A 24,372-nucleotide genomic window follows, 5' to 3' on the forward strand; every position below is an offset into this window, starting at 1 on the left:
TGTATGTCTGGCCTGCCGCTTTTCTATTGGCCTGCCCTCTGTATCTGTGTGATATATTCTGTGTCCTGTGAGTAAAGTGTTGTCAGACTGGAAATACGTGGAGAAGCAGTGATCTTTTATATGCGCCCATGTAACCAAGGAATTCCAGCCAGCGTCCTTCATTCAGACTCCAGCCAAAGCAGAGTGGACCTCCGGAAACACGGGGTGGTACTGAAAGAGGTACCCGAGATAGGAAGACCCCGTTACACTGGTGGCAGCCAGCGAGATGTGATACCCCTTCTACAGGAGGAAAGGAATGAATGGAAAACAACTACCAGAAGTTAAAGAGGACTACATTAAAAGATCTGGTGGAAGCCCGAGGGTTAATCGCCAGCAACAAAACAAAAGCGGATTTGATAGCAGCCATCATGGAACACGACAGTGCAGCGCCCCCCCAATGTGAACGTGGAGGAGACTGAATTCCAGAGGGAGGTAAAGAACAGACTGGCGTTCTATGGTCCGAACCCTGCAGTAGAGATCATACGAGAGGTGATGGCTGATGTGCGTACTGATCTGAAGGAAAAGATAGCCGAGCGGACCAGGATAGAGCTAGCCAAGATGGAGATGGCAGAGCGGACCAAAGTGGAGCTGGCCAAGATGGAGATGGCAAGGCGGAGAGAAGAGAGTCAGCGAGCAGGGGGAGCTCTGGCCTTCGACCAGGTACCTTCAACAGTAAGCCACAAAAAGATCCAGTATAATGCCTTCCGACAGTTGGGGGAGGCAGAGGAAGACATTGATGGCTTTCTGCAGGACTTTGAGCGGCAGTGTGCCCTTCATCAAGTAAAGCCGGAGGAACGGGTTCAGATTCTGGCCAGCAAGCTGACAGGCCGGGCAGCGGACGCCTATCGCATGGTACCTGATGAGGACTGTATGGACTATGAGCGGATCAAAGAAGTGATCTTGGCCCGGTATGCGCTGACACCAGAGGCATACCGCCAAAAGTTCCGTGGACTTATAAAACGCGTAACCGATACCCACGCTGAATGGGCCTGTAAATTACGGCGGTCACTGCTACAGTGGGTACAAGGGAGCCAAGCAACCACTAAGGAGGACGTCCTCCAGCTCTTCTTGTTAGAACGATTCTTTAATGGACTAACCCCCGAGACACAGGAATGGCTTCGGGACAGTCGGCCAACGACTTTAGAGGAAGCCGCTCGTCTGGCCGATGAACATCATGATGCCAGGAGGCCTCAGTTGTCCGGATCAAAGATGGTTACTAGGGGTCCGCCCATGGACCTGGAGGGCCCCAAAACACCAAAGATTGTAGGGGGACCAGCTAGAAACCCGGCCTACCACAGTCCCCCTGGGGCGCGATGCCACACCTGCCGTCAGCTGGGCCACCTGCAAAGACAATGTCCCAACCGGACTCAGCATACCCAGTGGCCAAAGGCGGGAACAGCTACCTTCAGCCGGGCTGCTGTACACTGCTACCAAGGCGAAGCTGACCCGGCATTGGGGGCTACGACTAACCAAGGGGTGGAAGAGATGGAGGAAGTGCTGCATGAAGTAGACCCAGTGCAGGCAGCCTGGGCAGATAATCGACAACAGCATCGACAGGTCGTGTGGGTTAATGGGAAACGTATGCAGGGACTAAGAGATTCCGGGGCAACTTTGACCCTTGTGAAGCCTCATCTCGAACGGGACCAAGAGAAGACGGACCGGACAGTGGCAGTCCGTGTAGCAGGGGGAGCTATACATCGACTGCCCACTTCCAGGATTCACCTGAACTGGGGAGTCGGGGATGGCCTTGTTGAGGTCGGCTTGATGGAGGATTTGCCTGCAGACGTCTTGCTGGGAAACGACTTGGGGCCCATGTTGTCTGCATTCTCGGTTGCTCCTCTGGCTGAGACATATCCTGTGACCACCCGGAGACAAGCTCGAGCTGCGGAGGCGGAATCACACTCAGAGGAGGCCTAGGTAAGACATCCCAGCCCTACACGTATTCCCATAGCCAGACACATTTCTTGGGCCACCCCAGATGAATTTAAGAGGGAGTTACTTGAGGATCCTTCATTGGAGGGATATCGTGGGAAGGCACAGGAGGGGAGAGGGGTACTGGAAGGGGAAAAGTTTGTATGGAAGCAGGGTCTCCTCTACCGGATCACAGAGCAGCACTACACAGGGACGAGCTCCACTATAAAATGACAGCTGGTAGTTCCCAAGAAGTATAGGCAGGAGTTACTGCGAATCTCTCATGACATACCCTTGGCCGGGCACTTCGACGTCAGTCGCACCAGGCATCGTCTGACACAAAATTTCTTTTGGCCGGGGGTAACCTATGATGTTCGTCAGTACTGCCAGACCTGTGACAGTTGCCAGCACATTGGCAAGAGGGGGGATCGATGCAAGGCCAAATTACGCCCCCTCCCCATTGTGGAGGAACCATTTAGCCGAGTAGCGGTCGATCTGATAGGGCCGTTAGCCAAACCCAGTCCGTCAGGGAAAAGGTATATATTGACAGTGGAAGATTATGCCACACAGTATCCAGAGGCGGTTGCGTTACCTAACATACTGGCAGAGACGGTGGCGGCCACCCTGCTTCAGGTTTCCTCACGGGTTGGATTTCCCTGGGAGATTATCTCGGACCAGGGTACCCAGTTTACAGCAGAGGTGACCAACCAACTGTGGAAGCTGTGCAGCGTAAAGTCCATTAGAAGCGCCCCGTACCACCCGCAAACCAATGGGTTGTGTCAACGCTTTAACGGGACATTAAAACAGCTCATTGGGACTTTTACCAGGACCTACAGGGACTGGGAGAAATTCTTGCCACACCTCCTGTTTGCCTATCGGGAGGTGCCCCAAGAATCCACGGGGTTCTCCCCGTTCGAGCTGGTACACGGGAGACGGGTAAGGGGACCCCTAGACTTAGTGCTAGAACACTGGGAAGGGGAGGGCCTCATAGAAGGGGTACCTATTGTACCCTATGTGCTGGAATTCTCGGACCGCCTACAGGAGCTGACCCAGGCTGTATGTGAGAACATGCAGGCAACTCAGCGGCGCCAGCGCGTATGGTACGATCGGAGGGCCAGAGAGCGCACCTTGGAAATAGGACAGAAGGTCCTGGTGTTAGAGCCCACTAAGCAGAACAAGTTCCAAGCTGCATGGCAGGGGCCCTACCAGGTAGTGGGGAAAATAGCCGACACAAACTATAATGTCGCCGATTGTGACGACCCCAGGGTTATCCGCAAGTTCCATGTGAATATGCTGAAGCCCTACCGGGAGCGCCCTGAAGAGGTAGTGGCCATCTGTGCACCTGAAGCAGAGGATTTAGCCGGACTTCCCTTGCCGGATGTCTTAGGGGAAAGGACTCAGTCTAAAACATGGGACCAGGTACACTTGGGTGAAGACCTAGGCCCCCGGGAGAGACAGCAGGCAGAGGAGTTGTTGAGGCAGCGATAGAGGATGTTTTCGGGGAGACCAGGGTACACTCGCCTGGCACAACACAAGGTTGAGACCCAGGCTCAGACCCCCCTGCGACAAAACTCCTTCCGCGTCCCTGAGTCTGTACGAGAGGGGATGCGACAAGAGATACAAGAGATGTTGCGTTTAGGGGTCATTGAAGAGTCAGATAGTCCCTGGGCATCCCCCGTAGTGTTAGTGCCCAAGAAGGATGGGACTACACGGTTTTGTGTAGACTATCGTAAGCTCAATGAGAAAACAGTGACGGATGCATATCCCATGCTGCGTGTGGATGAGTTGTTAGACCGGCTGGCGGGGGCAAAGTATTTGACCACCATGGATCTATGCAAAGGCTACTGGCAGATTCCCCTTAGTCCTGACGCTATTCCCAAGTCGGCATTTGTCACCCCGTTCGGCTTATTCCAGTTTCGAGTTATGCCAATCGGGATGAAGAATGCCCCTGCGACCTTCCATAGGCTGGCTGCCCGGCTTCTGGATGGTCTCCAGGACTATGCTTGTGCCTACTTGGATGACATCACCATCTTCAGTGCGACATGGGAAGAGCATCTAAATCACCTAGAGACAGTATTGGACAGGATCCACCAGGCCGGAATCACCCTGAACCCAAACAAGTGTCACGTGGGCAAAGCAGAGGTTCAGTACTTAGGGCATTGGGTGGGAAGTGGGAAACAGCGACCAGAACCAGCCAAGATTGAGGCCATAGCCAAATGGCCCACCCCACGCACTAAAACCCAGGTCATGGCGTTTCTAGGGACAGCGGGGTATTACAGGAAATTCGTTCCCAATTACAGCAGCGTAGCCAAGCCCCTCACTGATCTGACCCGTAAGAACCTTCCCCACCAGGTAACCTGGACCCCAGAGTGTGAGGAAGCCTTCCGACCAACTAAAGGACGCCCTCACCAATACCCCTGTTTTGGCCGCACCCGATCCAACTAAACGTTTCCTTGTTCACACAGACGCTTCTATGTTTGGATTGGGGGCAGTACTGAGCCGAGTCGGGCCGGACGGCCAAGAACACCCGGTAGCTTACCTGAGTCGGAAACTACTGCCCCGTGAAGTAAGCTATGCGGCCATCGAGAAGGAGTGCCTGGCGGTAGTATGGGCACTCAAAAAGATGCAACCATATTTGTATGGATGACGGTTTTCCCTCCTAACGGACCATAATCCCCTAGTCTGGCTTAATCGGGTCTCCGGAGACAACGCCAGATTGCTGCGGTGGAGTTTAACCCTACAACCTCTGGACTTCACCATCCACTACAGACCCGGCAAACAAAACGGTAATGCCGATGGACTAAGTCGACAAACGGAACTTGTACCAACCCCATAAACTTCGGTCATCCCCAAACCGATCCGTTAAGGATCAGACTGTGTATGCCGATCGCGTCGCTGAAAAGGGGAGCCGTCTTACGTGTTACGGAACCACTCAGCACCCAGAATATGTTGTGCAGTTATATGTATGTATAATAGGTTCCATGGGAGATGCATGTCCCTAATGCATCAGCCCACAGGCTGCGCCCAGCCGCCCCCCTCCCCCACCTTTGTAATTCCCACAGTAAATATCGGCAGGCTCCGGCCACCTGCGGCTATTGTAATGTATGTCTGGCCTGTCGCTTTTCTATTGGCCTGCCCTCTGTATCTGTGTGATATATTCTGTGTCCTGTGAGTAAAGTGTTGTCAGACTGGAAATACGTGGAGAAGCAGTGATCTTTTATATGCGCCCATGTAACCAAGGAATTCCAGCCAGCGTCTTTCATTCAGACTCCAGCCAAGCAGAGTGGACCTCCGGAAACACTCCTCTATGCCCATTTTACCTAAACCAGACAACAACATGAAGAAGAAAATGTCCTAAATGGCTAATGACCAGCGTCGGACTGGCCCACCGGGGAGCCGGAGGATTCTCCGGTGGGCCCTGGCATCTGGTGGGCCCTGGCCCCTGGCACCTGCTGGCATACAAGGCCAGCAGTTGCCTTGGGCCCCCACTGCTCCAGGGGCTCCCAGCCAGTGCCACACAGCTGCTATGGGGGCCCGTGCCAGCGGAGCAGCAGCGGGTGTCAGGAGGCAGGAGCCCCTGTCCCCGCTGCTAAAGAGAAATGAATATTCACTGCGAAGCAGTGAATATCATTTCAGGTCTCCACCCCCCGGGGCCCCGCCCCCCAGCCGGCCCCGCCCTCAATTGCAGTGGAAGAGAGAGCGTCTCTCTCCCATCAGTCCCCTCTGCTCCTGACTCACAGCCGGTGCGCGATGACGTCACCATCGTGCACCCGCTGTGTGTCTGGCAGAGGGGGCAGCTCCTGAGTCTGAAGCCGGCATCAGCGTGGGAGCGAGGAGGAGAGGTGAGTATTGTGATTTTTTTTTATCTATCTATCTCTATATCCATCTATCTCTATATTCATCTATCTATCTTATCCATCTATCTATCTATCTCTATATCTGTCTATCTCTATATGTCTATCTATCTCTATATCTATCTACAGTATCTCTATATCTATCTATCTCTATATCTGTCTATCTATCTATCTCTATATCTCTCTATATCTATCTATTTCTATCTGTATATCTATCTCTATATCTATCTATCTCTCTATATCTGTCTATCTATCTCTATATCTACTGTATCTCTCTATCTATCTCTATATCTACATCTATCTATCTCTCTATCTCTATATCTATCTATCTCTATCTCTATCTATATCTAGCTATATCTCTCTCTATATCTATCTATCTATTTCTATATCTATCTATCTCTATCTCTATCTAGCTATATCTCTCTATATTATTATTATTATTATTATTATTATTATTTATTGTTATAGCGCCATTTATTCCATGGCGCTTTACATGTGAGGGGGGTATACATAAAAACAAGTACAATAATCTTAAACAATACAAGTCATAACTGGTACAGGAGGAGAGAGGACCCTGCCCGCGAGGGCTCACAATCTTCAAGGGATGGGTGATAATACAGTAGGCGAGGGTAGAGCTGGTCGTGCAGCGGTTTGGTCGATCGGTGGTTACTGCAGGTTATAGGCTTGTCGGAAGAGGTGGGTCTTCAGGCTCTTTTTGAAGGTTTCGATGGTAGGTGAGAGTCTGATATGTTGTGGTAGAGAGTTCCAGAGTAGGGGTGATGCGCGAGAGAAATCTTGTATGCGATTGTGGGAAGAGGAGATAAGAGGGGAGTAGAGAAGGAGATCTTGTGAGGATCGGAGGTTGCGTGCAGGAAAGTACCGGGAGACGAGGTCACAGATGTATGGAGGAGACAAGTTGTGGATGGCTTTGTATGTCATGGTTAGGGTTTTGTAATGGAGTCTCTGGGCAATTGGGAGCCAGTGAAGGGATTGACAGAGGGGAGAAGCTGGGGAATAGCGGGGGGACAGGTGGATTAGTCGGGCAGCAGAGTTTAGAATAGATTGGAGGGGTGCGAGAGTGTTTGAGGGGAGGCCGCAGAGCATGAGGTTGCAGTAGTCAAGGCGAGAGATGATGAGGGCATGGACTAGGGTTTTTGCAGATTCTTGGGTGAGGAATGAACGGATGCGTGAAATATTTTTGAGTTGAAGTCGGCAGGAAGTGGAAAGGGTTTGGATATGTGGTTTGAAGGAGAGATCAGCATCAAGGATTACTCCGAGGCAGCGAGCTTGTGGGACTGGGGAGAGTGGGCAGTCATTTACTGTAATTGATAGGTTCGTAGGGGGGGTCACGTGAGATGGGGGAAAGATGATGAATTCTGTTTTGTCCATGTTGAGTTTCAGATATCTAGTGGAGAAGAAGGATGAAATAGTGGACAGACATTGAGGGATTCTGGTTAGTAGGGAGGTGATATCTGGTCCAGAGATGTAGATCTGTGTGTCATCAGCATAAAGATGATACTGAAAGCCATGAGATTCTATGAGCTGTCCCAGGCTATATCTATCTATCTATCTATCTATCTATTTCTATCTGTATATCTATCTCTATTTATCTATCTATCTCTATATCTATCTCTCTAGTTATCTATCTCTATCTATGTATCTATGTATCTATCTATCTATCTATCTCTCTATATCTATCTATCCCTATATCAATCTCTCTATCTATCTCTCTCTCTATCTATCTCTATATCTGTCTCTCTATATCTATCTATCTCTATATCTATCTTATATCTATCTCTATCTATATCTCTCTCTATATCTATCTATATCTCTCTCTATATCTATCTATCTACATCTATCTATCTATCTCTATATCTATCTCTATATCTATCTATCTCTATATCTATCTATATCTCTCTCTCTATATCTATCTATCTCTATCTGTATATCTATCTATCTCTATATCTATCTATCTCTATCTATCTATATCTGTCTATCTATCTCTATATCTATCTCTATCTATCTATATCTCTCTCTATATCTATCTATCTCTCTCTCTATATCTATCTATCTCTATCTGTATATCTATCTATCTATATCTCTCTATATCTATCTATCTATCTCTATATCTATCCCTATAGCAATCTCTCTATCTATCTCTATCTATCTCTATCTATATCTCTCTATATATCTATCTATCTCTATCTGTATATCTATATCTATCTATCTCTATCCCTATATCTATTAATCTCTATATCTATCTCTCTATCTGTCTATCTCTATATCTATCTCTATATCTATCTCTATATCTATCTATCTATCTCTATAGCTATATCTATCCCTATATCTATCTATCTATCTCTATTTCTATCTCTAGCTATCTATATCTCTCTCTATATCTCTCTCTATATCTATCTATCTATTTCTATCTGTATATCTATCTATATCTATCTATCTCTATCTATTTCTATATCTGTCTCTATCTTACATATAGAGATAGATATAGAGATAGATCGAGAGATATAGAGATAGATTTAGATAGATAGAGAGATAGATACAGAGATAGATAGATAGATAGATAGATATAGAGATAGATATAGATAGTCTATCTATCTCTATACCTATCTATAGCTATCTATATCTATCTATATGTATATTATCTTTATATCTATCTATCCATCTATCTATCATCTATCCATAGATCTATTTATCCTTTATCTATCTATCTATCTATCTATCCATCTATCTCTATATCTATCTATAGCTATATATATCTCTATCTATTATCTTCATATCTATCTATCCATCTATCCATCGATCTATCTATTTATCCCCTATCTATCTATCTATCTATCTCTATCTATCGCTATCTATATCTATCTATCTGTATCTATTTATAGCTATCTATTTCTATATATCTATCTCTATATCTATTTATCCATTATCTATCTTCTATCTATCTATCTATCTATCTATCTAGTGTTATACCCTATGAGGGGGCAGCATTATATTCTATGAGGAGGTACATTATTCCCTATGAGGGTGCAGCATTATACCCTATGAGGGGGCAGCATTATACCCTATGAGGGGGTGCGCTATACCCTATGTAGGGGTGCATTATACCCTATGAGTGGGGGAAGCATTATACCCTATGAGGGGGTGCATTATACCCTATGAGGGGGGCAGCATTATACCCTAAGAGGGGGTGCATTATACCCTATGAGGGGGCTACATTATATTCTATGAGATGGCTGCATTATATTCTATGAGGGGGCTACCCCAACTCCTGCTACATAACTAAGACCTGTACTGCCTTATATTATACCCTGATATTAGCGCGTTTTACCGCACAATTGGTGGTCTTGTATTTCTTTCTATGTAGCTACATAGTGGGCCCCAAGAATGATTTTCTCTGGTGGGCCCAAGGTGCTCCAGTCCGACGCTGCTAATGACCCTGCCATATTTTACGCATAATAACTCACCCCACCCCCCAAAAAAACACTAAAAAGTTTTGAAGAACAACCTTATATAGGGTTAATTATTCCACGCCAATGCAATCTTTTCTGGACCAAGGATGAGTATTAAGTGAACCAGGTGGGTTACATTATATTTAGGGTACAAGGTCCACTCTGCCCAAGTTTCAACTTGCGACATTCCCCATTCATATAAGGCAGATGTGTGCTCGTCATGTATGGAGCAGGCTCAGAAACTGGACTCACTCCATACCGCGTGAGAATCTGCTGTGTTATACGAAACCTAACTGCTGGGATTAGAGTAGGTTCCGATCACAGCAGCTTCACCTCAAAGATTCCACTGTCACCATGACAGCGACATGTAAGAGTTTGGAAATGAGGGATCTGATCCTCATCTGAAGGGGCGGAACGATCGCGGTCGCAGAGGGTGTGACTGGGTCCATGAGGGAGAAGGGCCAGCGCATATTTCAGCTGGACCTGAGTCCGAGGACACATAATAAACTGAAATGCATTACAGAGCAGACACCTGCCAGATCCCTACACCGCAATGCACGCCACTGGGGGATATATATATACCAGGAAGGGGCCCACGATGGAGGACATATATACCAGCATGGGGGATATATACCGGAAGGGGATCAGGATAGAGGACATATATACCAGAATGGGGGACATATATACCAAGAAAAGGCCCTGAAGGTGGGACATATATGCCAGGAAGCAGCCCAGGATGGGGTCATATATACCAGGATGGAGGACATATATACCAGGAAGGGGCTCAGGATAGATGACATATATTATACCAGAATGGGGGACATACCGTACATACCAGGAAAAGGCTCAGGATGGAGGGCATATATATCAGAAAGGGGCCTAGGATGGAGGACTTATATAGCAGGATGGGGCCCAGGATGGGGGACATATATACCAGGATGGGGGACATAGATACCAGGAAGGGGCCCAGGATTGAGAACATATATATCAGGAAAGGTCCCAGGATGGGAGACATATATGCTAGGAAGGAGCCCAGGATAAGGAACATATAAATCAGGAAGGGGCCCAGGATGGGGAACATTACTACCTGTCTATATAGGATTCAGAATGCTACAAGGGCCCATACATCTGGTCCAAATATAGCACCGGGGCCCATTGAACTCTAGTTACACCACTGTCATCAGTCTCCTGGTAACTTGAATGTGGTTTACCAATGATGCTGTTGTGGCAGCTGAGTAACCTACTGAAGGTCTTCATGTCTCCCATATTTGTACACCAATGAAGCCCCAGCCTCTAGCCGAGCTTATAGAAAAGAAGGAAAGCAGAAGAAGAGGAAATAAGTGCAGATTAGAAGCTGTATGGCTATTTCAGCCAACAACGATAGCATCACTATGGAAGCACACAGATCTCACATCCAACCTTCATTACTGGAAGAGACGCTCCCACAAGAGAAAAATCTGAAACTTGATTCATGCTGCAAACTGAATATCTGGTGTCTGAAAATGAATGAAGGATTGAAGATTTGCAGATCAAAACTTAATGCAAGTGTTTTAACTGGAGTAAAACACTCACTTATGTAAAAATATTTTTTTCCATGTCAAGGACGTCCTATGCCTTAAACTTTAATTATCACACTAATGTATAAAGAAGAATGTTCACTTGAGCTTCTAACACCTAGACAAAACAGATGGAACAGGAGACATTGCATTTGGAAAAGTTAAGTTAAAAAAGACTTTTCCCTGGAATATTTACATTTAAACTCAGTACCTCCTCTAATTGCTGCTGTTCCGCCGCCTCTGGAATAGTTTTTCGCTTTCTTCTGTGCCCCTTCCAATCCAAAGTTATGCCCCTCAGCAATAAAGAAGCAAATGTTCCTTTCAACCAACTAATTGGGCGTGTACGACAAAACTTCTCTGTGGGCGTTTTCATTTTCTCCTCTGGATACTAGCCAATCAAACATGGCCACACCCACAAAAAATTTTTTTGTGTGGTACACGCCCAGTTGCTTGACGGGAAAATTTGCACCATTATTATTGGACGGCATAACTTTGGAACAGAGGGGCAAAGAAGAAAAAGAAAAACTGTTCCAGAATCAATGGAGCTGCAACAATGGAAGGAGGGACTTGTTTTAAATAGCAAAATCCAGTAAAAGGTCCGCTTTAAGTGTTTTATAAGACAAATGAGATTCAAAATACACTAAAAAAAAAAAAAAAATCAATAAGTAGACACCAAATTAAGTATTTGGGATTTATTATTTTCCATGCAATGCTTTTGTACAGTCAAAAAAGTGATTTGGCATGTCTACTCTTCTTATACAATGGCTTACACTGCCATCTGTATGTCAGTGCAATACAAATTTTAATACTAGAGACAAGATAGGACCATCATGACTGGGTACACCTTGTTGCTTTTATGCTTTTTGATCAAAATAGTGCTAATCAAGTACAAGTGCTTCTCACAAAATGAGAATATCATCAAAAGGTTAATTTATTTCAGTTCTTCAATACAAAAAGTGAAACTCATATTATATAGAGTCAGTACACACAGAGTGATCTATTTCACGTGTTTATTTCTGTTAATGTTGATGATTATGGCTTACAGCCAATGAAAACCCAAAAGTCATTATCTCAGTAAATTAGAATACTTTATAACACGAGTATGAAAAATGATTGTAAAACCCGAAATGTTGTCCTACTGACATGTATGTTTAGTAAATGCACTCAATACTTGGTCGGGCTCCTTTTGCATCCATTACTGCATCAATGTGGCGTGGCATGGAGACGAACAGCCTGTGGAACTGCTGAGGGGTTATGGAAGCCCAGGTTGCTTTGATAGCAGCCTTCCGGTCGTCTGCATTGTTGGGTCTGGTGCCTCTCATCTTCCTCTTGACAATACCCCATAGATTCTCTATGGGGTTAAGGTCAGGTGAGTTTGCTGTCAATCGAGCACAGTGATACTGTTGTGTGTAAACCAGGTATTGGTACTTTTGGCAGTGTGGACAGGAGACAAGTCCTGCTGGAGAATGACATTTCCATCTCTAAAAAGCTTGTCAGCAGAAGGAAGAATGAAGTGATCTAAAATTTCCTGGTAGACGGCTGCTCTGACTTTGGTCTTGATAAAACACAGTGGACCTACACCAGCCGATGACATGGCTCCCCAAACCATCACTGATTGTGGAAACCTCACACTAGACCTCCAGCAGCTTGGATTGTGGCCTCTCCACTCTTCCTCCAGACTCTGGGACCTTGATTTCCAAATTAAATGCAAAATTTACTTTCATCTGAAAACAACACCTTGGACCACTGACAACAGTCCTGTTCTTCTTCTCCTTGGCCCAGGTAAGACGCTTCTGACGTTGTCTATTGGTCATGAGTGGCTGACACAAGGAATGTGACACTTGTAGCCCATGTCCTGGATACGTCTGTGTGTGGTGGCTCTTGAAGCAATGACTCCAGCAGCAGTCCACTCCTTGTGAATTTCCCCAAAATTTTTGAATGGCCTTTTCTTAACAATCCTTTCAAGGCTGTGGTTATCCCGGTTGCTTGTGCACTTTTTCCTACCACACTTTTTCCTTCCACTCAACTTTCCATTAATATACTTGGATACAGCACTGTGTGAACAGCCGGCTTCTTTACCAATGACCTTTTGTGGCTTACCCTCCTTGTGGAGTGTGTCAGTGACTGCCTTCTGGACATCTGTCAGGTCAGCAGTCTTCCCCATGATTGTGGAGCTACTGAAACAGACTAGGGGACCTTCATAAATGCTTAGGAAGCCTTTGCAGGTGTTTTTTTGTTAATTATTCTAATTTACAGAGATAATGACTTTTGGGTTTTCATTGGCTATAAGCCATAATCACCAACATTACCAGAAATAAACACGTGAAATAGATCACTCTGTAATGACTCTATATAATATATGTGCTTCACGTTTTGCATTGAAGAACTGAAATAAATTAACTTTTTGATGACATTCTAATTTTGTGAGACGTACCTGTAACTCAGTATCAGTAAGATAAATAATGCCATGGATACACAAAATTACTAAACTTACTATAAATAATTTATTTATATCAAACTAAATGATGGTGCTAAGATGAGAATAGACTTTCTATTAACAATTATACCATCCACCAACAGAAAAAAGTGAGAATTTATTCTAATTTTGGGGGAGACGCACCTGTACTCTGTTTTTTACATGTACCATTAATATTTGCTTACTATAGGGTATATGCTCATTTTTTTTTTCTTGCGTTTTGTCTGTGAAATGGCCACAGTGTAAACGTGCTCTTACACATTTCATATGCACCAACTTATGTTCCCGCTCATTTCTTTGGTTTTACAATACAAAATGGGTCAAGCAAGATCACCTTTAAACCTAAAAATTATATGTGCGCAATCAAGCGCAATAGAAGCTGAGGATTAAAAAAATGGCAAACACATAAAAAAAATCCAAATATGCATTCGTACAAGGCAAATACTGAGAGCGTGAAGAAGTCCTGAAACATGACCGAGCTTGTGATGAAGCTCAGGTTGTGATACTTACTTGGCCTGGAGGAAGGCGAGGGCCTCCTGGAACTTGTTGTTCAAGAACATATCCAACGCGGTCATACATTCTGACAGAGAGCTCTTCAAGTCCGAGTTTACCTGCCTGGACAGTCAAAGTTGAGACCAGATCAGCTGATATATAAACGTTTGCATCATATCAGTAACAATCACATATCATATTTGTAAATATGTATCATATTAGCAACAATAATGATAATAATAGTATTCTCAGGTGTACTTGTAGCCAACGGCATCCTTTAAATTCTGGAAAGACCGTGGACAATAATTAAAAAAAAAGTCTCAGTATGCAAAGGATGATAATCATCAGGAGTAGATATACCCACAATTACACAATGGATGACTAAGTTATTTTGGTAGTTACCGCTCCGTTCATAAAAGCCACAAGCCTAAATGCAAAACTTCTAGGTGTCTGATTTTTTTTCCTCGGACAGAATCTATCCGAGGAAAAAGTTGCAGAATCCTCAATTTCCATCCCATATTTGGATCCAACTTGGCCGTGCCAGTCAATTAATCCGTGGGGGAAGAAAAAAAATAAAAAATTGGACTGCACTAGGTTGACATCCTAACGTAAGAGGCTGCAACATTAGCAGCGCCTATAAGATACCACACATCTGCAGTCCATCGTCTGAGTGATTTCCGATCTGTGTGCTATAGAAAAATGAAGGCTGCATTGTGATTGTCTGCTTTGGAGCGAGAAAGATAGTTTTTCACTTTTTGGACAGTTTTATAAGTCTGAATCACCGTTGCTAGTCCTCTGTGGACAAGGCCTGTAAACTGTCTATGACACTGGGATATGAAGAACACCAAGAAAAAAAGTCTTTGTGCCACTTGAATGGGCCTAAGCTGTAATACCAGACACATCCAGCAGACTAGAATGGCGCTGTTTCAGACCCTTTTTTTTTTTTTTTAACCTCAGCTTTGTAATAAAGTCTAGAATGTACAAACTAAAAATCTTGCAATTTTCACACTGACCACCAGGGAATTTTTTTTGGACTCATACTTCCTGTTGTTTCAGGAAATTGACATGCACATTAGCAGCACTAAGCTGACCCAAGCCCTATCCTTTATATTGAAGCATCTAATGAGCGTGTGAAAAGGTGATTGTGAAGGGAGAGGGAGGAGTTGAGCTGTGACATTTTATACCATTGTACCACATAATGCACTGAAAAACAGGAACAAAAAAAAGTGATGAAAAAGTATAAAAACACAATTCTCCCATTATTTTTGCGGATTTTGTTTTCATAATGTTCATTGTAGGGGAAAAAAATGACATGAAAATATGCTTTCCCAGGTCAGTACAATTATGGTGATATCAATCATGTATAGTGTTTTTTTTTTTCTTAATATTCAAGTGGTTAAAATTTCTAAAAAAAAATTGTTTTGTAGCTGTTTTCTAATTTTGTATTTTTCCCTGAATCTGTTAGGTATTCTTTTTTGCTTGGCAGGATGATGTTTTTATTGATGTAATTTTGGGGTACGTACAGCATTTTGACCTTATTGTAGTATTTTGGGAAAATGTAGTGACCAAGAATGGTGTTTACTGTAAGGGCTAATAAATGTTATAACTTGATAGATCACATGTTTACAGATGTGATTGATACCAATAAGTTTATTTTTACATTATTATTATTAAGAGGGGAAAAAGACTTGATCCTTCGTCTGATTGGTTCTTCTACATACCCTAATACTACTTTATATGGTACTGTATCAGTATATTGTTGAAATGATGTTCTCCTATGAAGCTCAGCCACAGGCTGGGCTTCACAGGAGGACTAACATGGCAGTGATGGGGATCTTTGACACTAACTAACAGGGCACCCCATGTCAGTGGCATTTTAATAGTTAAACAGCAGCAAGTGGAGATTTCTCCAGTATACAGGAACATGTCAGTAGTCTTCCACAGCTGGCACCCTCTTGGGTATCATGCCTGTTCAGCTCCTGAGCCTGCAACATACACTGGCACCTAAGCATGTGATGAACTATTACATCTCAAGTTGGGAAGGGGGTTAAAAAAATTCGCTTTTCATAAAAATGCTTTTTTTGCCTGGTGTAAATGCCGCTGTTCTCCTGATTCTGGCGATGTTTTCCTTTTGTTCCCACGCCTCTCTGTCCCTGAGATACGACCTCTTATTCCCTGAATGTAAGTTTAGACTATTTAGCCAAGTGGGCGCAACCCTCATCTCTTTTCTGGGACGTCTTCTTGATGACCACTCCTAGTTGTCTAACAAGAATAGATTTATATACAAGGGAAAAAGGGGCCATATCTCAGGAACAGAGAGGAGCAGGAACAAAAGGAAAACAGCGCCGGTATTCAGTAGAACAGCGGCATTTACACCAGGTAAAAATGCAGATATTTATGAAATGTGTCAGGTGCTTGTTGAAAAATGAGAAAAATTAAATGCCAGTGATAAGTGCTCATTCTTTTTGGGGGAGGAAAATGGGAGCAATAACACACAACAGTACAAGCCACGTCCACTGGGTGGCCGATGTCTCTTGGTCGCCACCGCCTTCCAAAATGCAAATATGAATTTTGAAATAGACCGAACAATGTGTCTTAAGACCATAGAACAAATAACCGGGTGGACGGTTTTGTGCAGAATATGCGGCAATGAGATGGCCATATTACCACGGTCCGTGGTCCTTTGTGTTGCAGTCTTAGGGTGTGTGCACACGCTGCGGATTCTGCTGCAGTTCAGCAGCGGATTTGGCCGCTGCGGGTTCGCAGCAGTTTTTGCTGCGATGTACAGTACCATTATTCCCTATGGGAATAAAAAACCGCAGTGCAGACGGTGCAGATTTTTCCGCGCGGTTTTTCTGCGGTTTTGAAACCGCAGAAAGAATTGACATGCCAATTCTTTCTGCGGAATCCGCAGCCGTTTGCCATCTCCTCCATTGAGATGACAAACCACAGGCTAATCCGCAGGTAAAACCGCAGGTCTTTTGACCTGCGGATTTTACCAAATCCGCGCAGCCAAATCCGCACCCCATTCCGCAGCGTTTGCACATACCCTTAGGAGGACGTCTACTGTAAACACTGACACTGCAGTAATCCCAGCTGCGCTCCTTCGCTGCATAGTCTGTCCTGGCGTCACGTCACAGAGGCGGTGCGCCGCGCAGGGTGTGTGTGTGAACACCGGCAGCTGCGAGGTCTCATACCAGATAGGAGAATGGGGCACTGCCACCTGAACTGTCACCTCCTACACCTCCTCATGCCTTTATCTATAATTGGCAGCCAAGGGCTGGGTGTTATATGGTAACAGTAGTAATATACCGCCTAGTGGTGCTGCGGTCAGGCCCTCACCCTGCACACAGGGGATATAGGGGTGTGTGATATTCCTCATTCCTGTATAATAATAAACACCAGTAAAACCAGTTTGCCCAGTTCTCATAACTGCACAGTATGACACTCCGGAGATCAGGGTAATGTTACTGTATATCGGTCGTCTGGTATTTCTGAGTTTTTCAGCCCTTGGTAAACAAGGGACAGTGCAGGATGAGCCGCAGATCACTGACCGCCCCGACATAAATAATATTACGCCGTTAATTGTTTAGTCATCCAAACCAAACACGACCTCTAAAAATAAGTTGGCCACAGGGTTGCAAATTTGGCAAATGCCCAGGGCCCCCCATTTTGTAAAGGGCTCCCAATAATGGAAACTTTACAAGTAAACTACACTGACCAATAATGAATTAGTGCTAATGTATAGTGGTATACTACGGAAATAAAACTGTATTATTACTTGAGAACTATATGACGGTATTATTTTACTACAACTTATTTGTAGGCACTCACTGGCAGTATTAGTTGAACACTGCATATTATTTGGTCACTATTTGGTGGTATTATGTAAATACTGTATATTATTTGAGCAACATGTAGCAGTACTACTTGAATACTGGATATTTTTGAGTCACTATGTGGTTTTATTATTTGAATACTGCATATAATTTCACCTGTAATTTGCAGCATTAGAATTTTGATTATTATTTGGACCCTGTATTATCTGAATAGTGCATATCACTTGTGCACTATATCACTTGTCACTGCTCTGACAGTAGAGAATCCATAGTCTCACTGATCTTACAGTAGAGAATCCATAGCCTCACTGCTCTGACAGTAGAGAATCCATAGCCTCACTGCTCTGACAGTAGAGAATTCATAGCCTCACTGCTCTGACAGTAGAGAATCCCTAGTCTCACTACTCTGACAGTAGAGAATCCATAGCCTCACTGCTCTGACAGTAGAGAATCCATAGCCTCACTGCTCTGACAGTAGAGAATCCATAGTCTCACTGCTCTTACAGTAGAGAATCCATAGTCTCACTGCTCTGACAGTAGAGAATCCATAGCCTCACTGCTCTGACAGTAGAGAATCCATAGCCTCACTGCTCTGACCGTAGAGAATCCATAGCCTCACTGCTCTGACAGTAGAGAATCCATAGTCTCACTGCTCTAACAGTAGAGAATCTGTATCTGTGTTTCTGATTAAACCTTCACCCCTCTAGATGTTGAGGATGTCCCCTTGTAACCATGAAGGCCTAGGTGTAAAATACTCATTAGAAAGATCTCTGTACTGTTCCCTCGTATATTTGTACAATGTGTCACGTCGGCGGTGGTAGCCGCCACCGTCCCAGCAGCGGCGGGGCCCGCCGCCGCCTATACTCACCGGCGCTCCCCACGCCGCACTGTGCCCGCCTCCTCCTCGTTCTCATCAGGCCGGCGCGTGCCTGTCTCATGCGGGTGCCTTAGGCCGCGGGCGCGCGCTCTGCAGGTCTCTTAACCCTGCAGCGCCCGTCCAGGAGCCTGAGCGCCCAATCAGCCAGCAGCATGGGGTATATCAGGCGTCTCCAGCATGGTGGAGACGCCTGATTATCGTGTGCCTTTTTTTTTTGCGGTATCCTGGCCAAGTGTTTAGGGGTTTCCCCTTCACACTCTGTTTCTAGTCTGGTACTCCTTATCTCAGTCCTGTACTCCGTGTCTCCGTCCTGTACTCCAGTGCCCAGTCCTGTACTTCGTGTCTCCGTCCTGTACTCCAGTACCCAGTCCTGTACTCCGTGTCTCCGTCCTATACTCCAGTGCCCAGTCCTGTACTCCGTGTCTCCGTCCTGTACTTCGTTCTGTACTTCCTACTCCGTCCTGCATTCCGTTCTCCGTCCTGTACCTCTCACTCAGTCCTTTGAGCCGCACCTCTTGGTTCTAGCAGTTGCGGGATCTGTCTTCTGAGGGTCTGCCCCTAACGGCCCCTGTATAGGGTTCGGCACCACCTGGCGCGCTCACCCCCGGGAGCTCCAGTGCCGCGATCCAGAGGGTCCACTCTCGGACGTAACCTTCCTGGCCGTCACAGTATAATCAGGCCATGGACCCTGCTAGCGCCTCGGCGGCCACCCAGAAAGAATTGCTCTTTCTACGCGAGAATCAAGCCAGAATAATGTCCATTATGAAATCCATGGACACCCGCCTTTCCGCCCTACTGACTACTGATCCGGGGAACGCCCCGTTGCTAGTGGGACTCCAGCAGGAGCTCGCGCAGCAGCGTGACACCCAGTCCCATATTCTGAGCTACATGGCGTCCGTGGATGACCGACTCCAGTCCCTACAATCCTCTGCTGCCACTTCAGCTCTACCTCGGGATCCCGTATCCCATCCGCCTCCATGCTTGGGGAAACCTCCCAGGTTTAATGGCGACCCCAAGTTGTGTCGGGGGTTTTTAAACCAGTGCCGCTTGACTTTGAGCTCCTGCCTCAGAAATACCCCTCTGATCGAGCCAAGGTAGCTTTCATTGTGTCCCATCTTGAGGGGGAGAACTTAGCGTGGGTAAATCCCCTGTGGGAAAGAGATGACCTGGTGGTATCAAGCATCCACAACTTTCTAGATACCTTTCGCAGGGTATTTGATGAGCTTGGCCGGGTGGCCTCCACCACTGAGGCTCCTTTTAATCTTCGCCAAGGTTCTCTCACCGTAGGACAGTACGCCATCCACTTCCGGACACTGTCCTCGGAACTGGGGTGGAATAATGAGGCTTTGGTTGGGGCCTTTTGGAGGGGACTCTCCGGTAAAATAAAAGATGAGCTTGCCGGCCGAGACACCCCTACCACTCTGGAGGATCTTATATCCCTTGCTACCCGTATAGATTTAGGGTTTCAGGAACGCACCCGGGAGTCAGTTAGGGAGAAGAAATCTTTTAGGCTATACCAAGCGCCCATTCCCCACTCCCCGGCGTCTTCTAGTAATTCCAATCCCGAGCCCATGCAAGTGGACCGAGTAAAGTTGTCCGAGCAAGAACGCAGGGAGAGAAGGACGCAGGGCCTATGCCTTTATTGTGGTGGAGCCAATCATTTTGTGCGTACTTGCCCTGTGCGGCCGGGAAACGCCTCCGCCTAGGCCAGGTAAGAGAGGCCTCCCTAGGTGATACCGATTCCTCTCTGCCCCTTACCATTTCGGCTTTAATTGTTTTAGGTCGGGAGCGCAGATCTGTGGAGGCGTATGTGGACTCGTGTGCGGCTGGTAACTTCATCCGGTTCAAAGAAGTGGACCAGTTCCGGATTCCGGCTATTACGCTAGAGAATCCACGTTCCATCGCCTCCGTGGATGGCAAACCACTACCTGAACCCATCACCATGGTCACTGTCGAGGTGGAGATACAAGTTTGAGCTCTTCACCGAGAAAAAAAAAAATCGCCTTTTATGTTTTGCCTAGTTTGTCCCACGCCGTCCTCCTCGGCTTACCCTGGCTTCGTCTACATGAGCCCGTTCTAGACTGGCGTTCCAGGGAGATCCTCCGCTGGGGACACTTCTGCCATGAACGTTGTCTGTTGCCGGTATCTCGCCCAAGTCCGCAGCAAGTTCCTACCGATCTTCCTGGGCTTCCTACGGCTTACCACTTGTACGCCGACATCTTCAGCAAAAAGGAGGCTGAGACACTGCCGCCGCATCGTGCCTACAATTGCCCAATTGAGCTGATGCCATGAGCGATTCCTCCCAGGGGAAGAATTTATCCTCTGTCTCCGGCAGAAACCGCGACCATGTCCGAATATATCCAGGAAAACTTGGCTCGGGGTTTTATTCGGAAGTCATCCTCCCCTGCTGGAGCTGGGTTCTTTTTCGTTTGGAAGAAAGATGGATCCCTTCGGCCGTGTATTGACTACCGAGGCCTGAACAGTATCACAGTCAAAAATAGGTATCCCCTTCCGCTGATCCCAGAACTCTTTGACCGCTTGAGAGGGGCCTGGATCTTTACCAAATTGGATCTGCGAGGAGCCTATAACTTGATCCGAATCCGTGCCGGGGATGAATGGAAGACGACCTTCAATACTCGAGACGGCCATTACGATTATTTGGTTATGCCTTTTGGCCTCTGTAATGCCCCGGCGGTGTTCCAGGAGTTCGTTAATGAGATCTTTCGAGACCTACTCTACTCATATGTCGTCGTGTATCTAGATGACATACTCATCTTTTCATCTGACTTATCCACTCACAGAAAGAGTGTTCGCCTGGTTCTGCAATGTCTACGGGAGAACAGACTCTACGCAAAATTAGAAAAATGTCTGTTCGAGCAAACCTCATTGCCCTTCCTAGGGTATATCATCACGGACTCCGGAGTGAAGATGGACCCCGAAAAATTGTCTGCTGTGCTCAAATGGCCACATCCGGTTGGAGTAAAAGCCATCCAATGGTTCCTGGGTTTCGCGAACTATTACAGACAGTTCATTCCCTTCTTTTCCTCTGTGACCAAGCCCATCTCTGCCTTGACCTGGAAAGGGACCAAATCAAATGTCTGGACTCCCGAGGCTGAAGAGACCTTTCTTGTCTTGAAATGGTCCTTTGCTACCGCTCCGATTTTACACCGGCCGTTAGTCAATAGGCCCTTCATCCTGGAGGTGGATGCCTCCTCTACTGGTGCGGGAGCGGTCCTTTCTCAGCGGACAACTTCTGGTCAAGTGGTACCTTGTGGGTACTTCTCTAAATCATTCTCTCCCGCAGAATGCAACTATTCAATTGGAGACCGGGAATTACTAGCCATTAAGATGGCTTTGGAGGAGTGGCGGTATCTTTTAGAGGGGGCAGTCCATCCATTCATAATCTTCACGGACCACAAGAATTTGGCGTATCTTCAGTCTGCGCAAAGGCCCAACGCCAGGCAAGCCAGGTGGTCGCTATACTTCTCCCGGTTTGACTTCAAACTTCATTTTCGACCTGGGGACAGAAACATCAAGGCAGATGCTCTATCCAGGTCCCTACAGTCACCTGAGGCTGAGGAGGTTTCTTCTCACATCATTGAGCCCGCCAAAGTTATCACCGTGGCGCCCGTGACGCTCTCCCCCATTCCGCCAGGCAAGACCTTCGTCCCACAGAATAAAAGGTCGGAAGTCTTAGACTGGGGGCTTTCCTCCAAGATTGCGGGTCACGTCGGGGTCAAGAAAACCCTCAGCCTTCTGTCACGCTACTATTGGTGGCCTTCCCTTCGCCAAGATGTGACAGATTTCATAGCCTCCTGCACGACTTGTGCTCTGAATAAAGTACCAAGAAGTCTGCCGTCCGGTCTGCTTCACCCTCTGCCTCCACCTGAGGTCCCTTGGCGACAGATTGGTATGGATTTCATTACCGATCTACCGCGCTCTTCCGGGTGCACTACCATCTTAGCAGTGGTTGATCGCTTTTCCAAGATGGCCCATTTCATCCCGCTGCCCGGATTACCTACGGCATCTGAGCTGGCCAAGGTCTTCATACACCAGATCTTTGGCTTCACGGACTCCCTCAATGAATTGTCTCCGATCGAGGGGTCCAGTTTACCTCCCGTTTTTGGAGGGCACTCAGCAAACTCATGGGTATATCTCTGGACTTTTCTTCTGCGTATCATCCTCAGTCTAATGAGCAATTGGAACGGATCAATCAGGTATTAGCAACCTACCTGCGTCACTTCTCTAACGCCCATCAAGACAATTGGGTGTCCCTGTTGCTATGGGCAGAATTCGCCCACAACAACCATCCTAATGAGTCCACCAATAAAACGCCGTTTTCGTGGTTTCTGGCCAGAACCCTGGTGTTCCACTACCTCTTTCTACGCCTTCTGGTGTTCCCGCAGCAGATGCCCTCGCCACCCAATTTTATCAAGTCTGGAGGGAGACCAGAGAGGCACTTGAAAGATCCAGTATCCGGATTAAGAGACATGCAGACAAGAGGTGCAGGGATCTTCCGCCATACCAACCTGGCGACAAAGTCTGGCTGTCAACTAAGCATATCCGCTTGATGATACCTTCTTAGAAACTGGGTCCTCGGTACATCGGCCCGTTCGAGGTTCTGGGACGCATTAACAACGTGGCTTATAAATTGAGGTTGCCGGCTTCGCTTCGGGTCCCTAACGCCTTCCATGTCTCGCTCCTTAAACCTGTTGTTCTGAATCGGTATCGCTCAGTCCCACCTCCTTCCCCTCAGCCACTAGGGGCCGATAACATCTTTGAGGTAAAAGAAATTCTTGCAATGAAAAAAGTTCGGGGGCGTACCCTCTTCCTCATTGATTGGAAGGGTTTTGGTCCTGAGGAGAGGTCCTGGGAACCTAAGGAGAATGTTAATGCTCCTCTTCTTTTAAGGAAGTTTTTGTCCAACCTCAGGGGAGGGAGACGTAAATGGGGGGTACTGTCACGTCGGCGGTGGTAGCCGCCGTCCCAGCATGGTGGAGATGCCTGATTATCGTGTGCCTTTTCCTTGCGGTATCCTGGCAAAGTGTTTAGGGGTTTCCCCCTTCACACTCTGTTTCTAGTCCTGTACTCTGTGTCTCCGTCCTGTAGTCCAGTGCCCAGTCCTGTACTCCGTGTCTCCGTCCTATACTCCAGTGCCCAGTCCTGTACTCCATGTCTCCGTCCCGTACTCCAGTGCCCAGTCCTGTACTCCGTGTCTCCGTCCTGTACTCCAGTACCCAGTCCTGTACTCCGTGTCTCCGTCCTATACTCCAGTGCCCAGTCCTGTACTCCGTGTCTCCGTCCTATACTCCAGTGCCCAGTCCTGTACTCCATGTCTCCGTCCCGTACTCCAGTGCCCAGTCCTGTACTCCGTGTCTCTGTCCTGTACTCCAGTACCCAGTCCTGTACTCCGTGTCTCCGTCCTATACTCCAGTGCCCAGTCCTGTACTCCGTGTCTCCGTCCTGTACTCCTGTACTTCCTACTCCGTCCTGCATTCCGTTCTCCGTCCTGAACCTCTCACTCAGTCCTTTGAGCCGCCCCTCTTGGTTCTAGCAGTCGCCGTATCTGTCTTCCGAGCGTCTGCCCTTAACGGCCCCTGTATAGGGGTCGGCACCACCTGGCGCGCTCACCCCCGGGAACTCCAGTGCCGCGATCCAGGGGGTCCACTCTCGGACGTAACCTTCCTGGCCGTCACACAATGTAATAAGATCGCTCCTAAGCATTCATTTTTACAAACTTCCAATCTGAAACTTGTATATTATTTGGGCGGGCACCATGTAGCATTATTATTTGATAACTACATATTATGTGAGCATTATATGGTGATATTATTTGACTATTGCATATTATTTGGATGTTG

At 46.7% G+C, this 24,372-nt stretch overlaps 1 protein-coding gene across 3 annotated transcripts in view; it reads right to left on the reverse strand.

The window, feature by feature from the left end:
• The window catches only part of TTC39A (tetratricopeptide repeat domain 39A), an 80,267-nt gene that overhangs the window by 42,045 nt on the left and 13,850 nt on the right, over nt 1-24,372 (reverse strand). For all 3 annotated transcript variants that reach the window (XM_073563661.1, XM_073563660.1, XM_073563662.1), the window contains exon 2: nt 13,814-13,918. In XM_073563661.1, coding sequence (XP_073419762.1) covers nt 13,814-13,918 — 105 coding nt within the window. The remainder of the gene's footprint in view (nt 1-13,813; nt 13,919-24,372) is intronic.

The sequence above is a fragment of the Dendrobates tinctorius genome, unplaced genomic scaffold, assembly GCF_039654945.1.
Source record: "Dendrobates tinctorius isolate UK_male_01 unplaced genomic scaffold, ASM3965494v1 ptg000396l, whole genome shotgun sequence".
Taxonomy (NCBI): domain Eukaryota; kingdom Metazoa; phylum Chordata; class Amphibia; order Anura; family Dendrobatidae; genus Dendrobates; species Dendrobates tinctorius.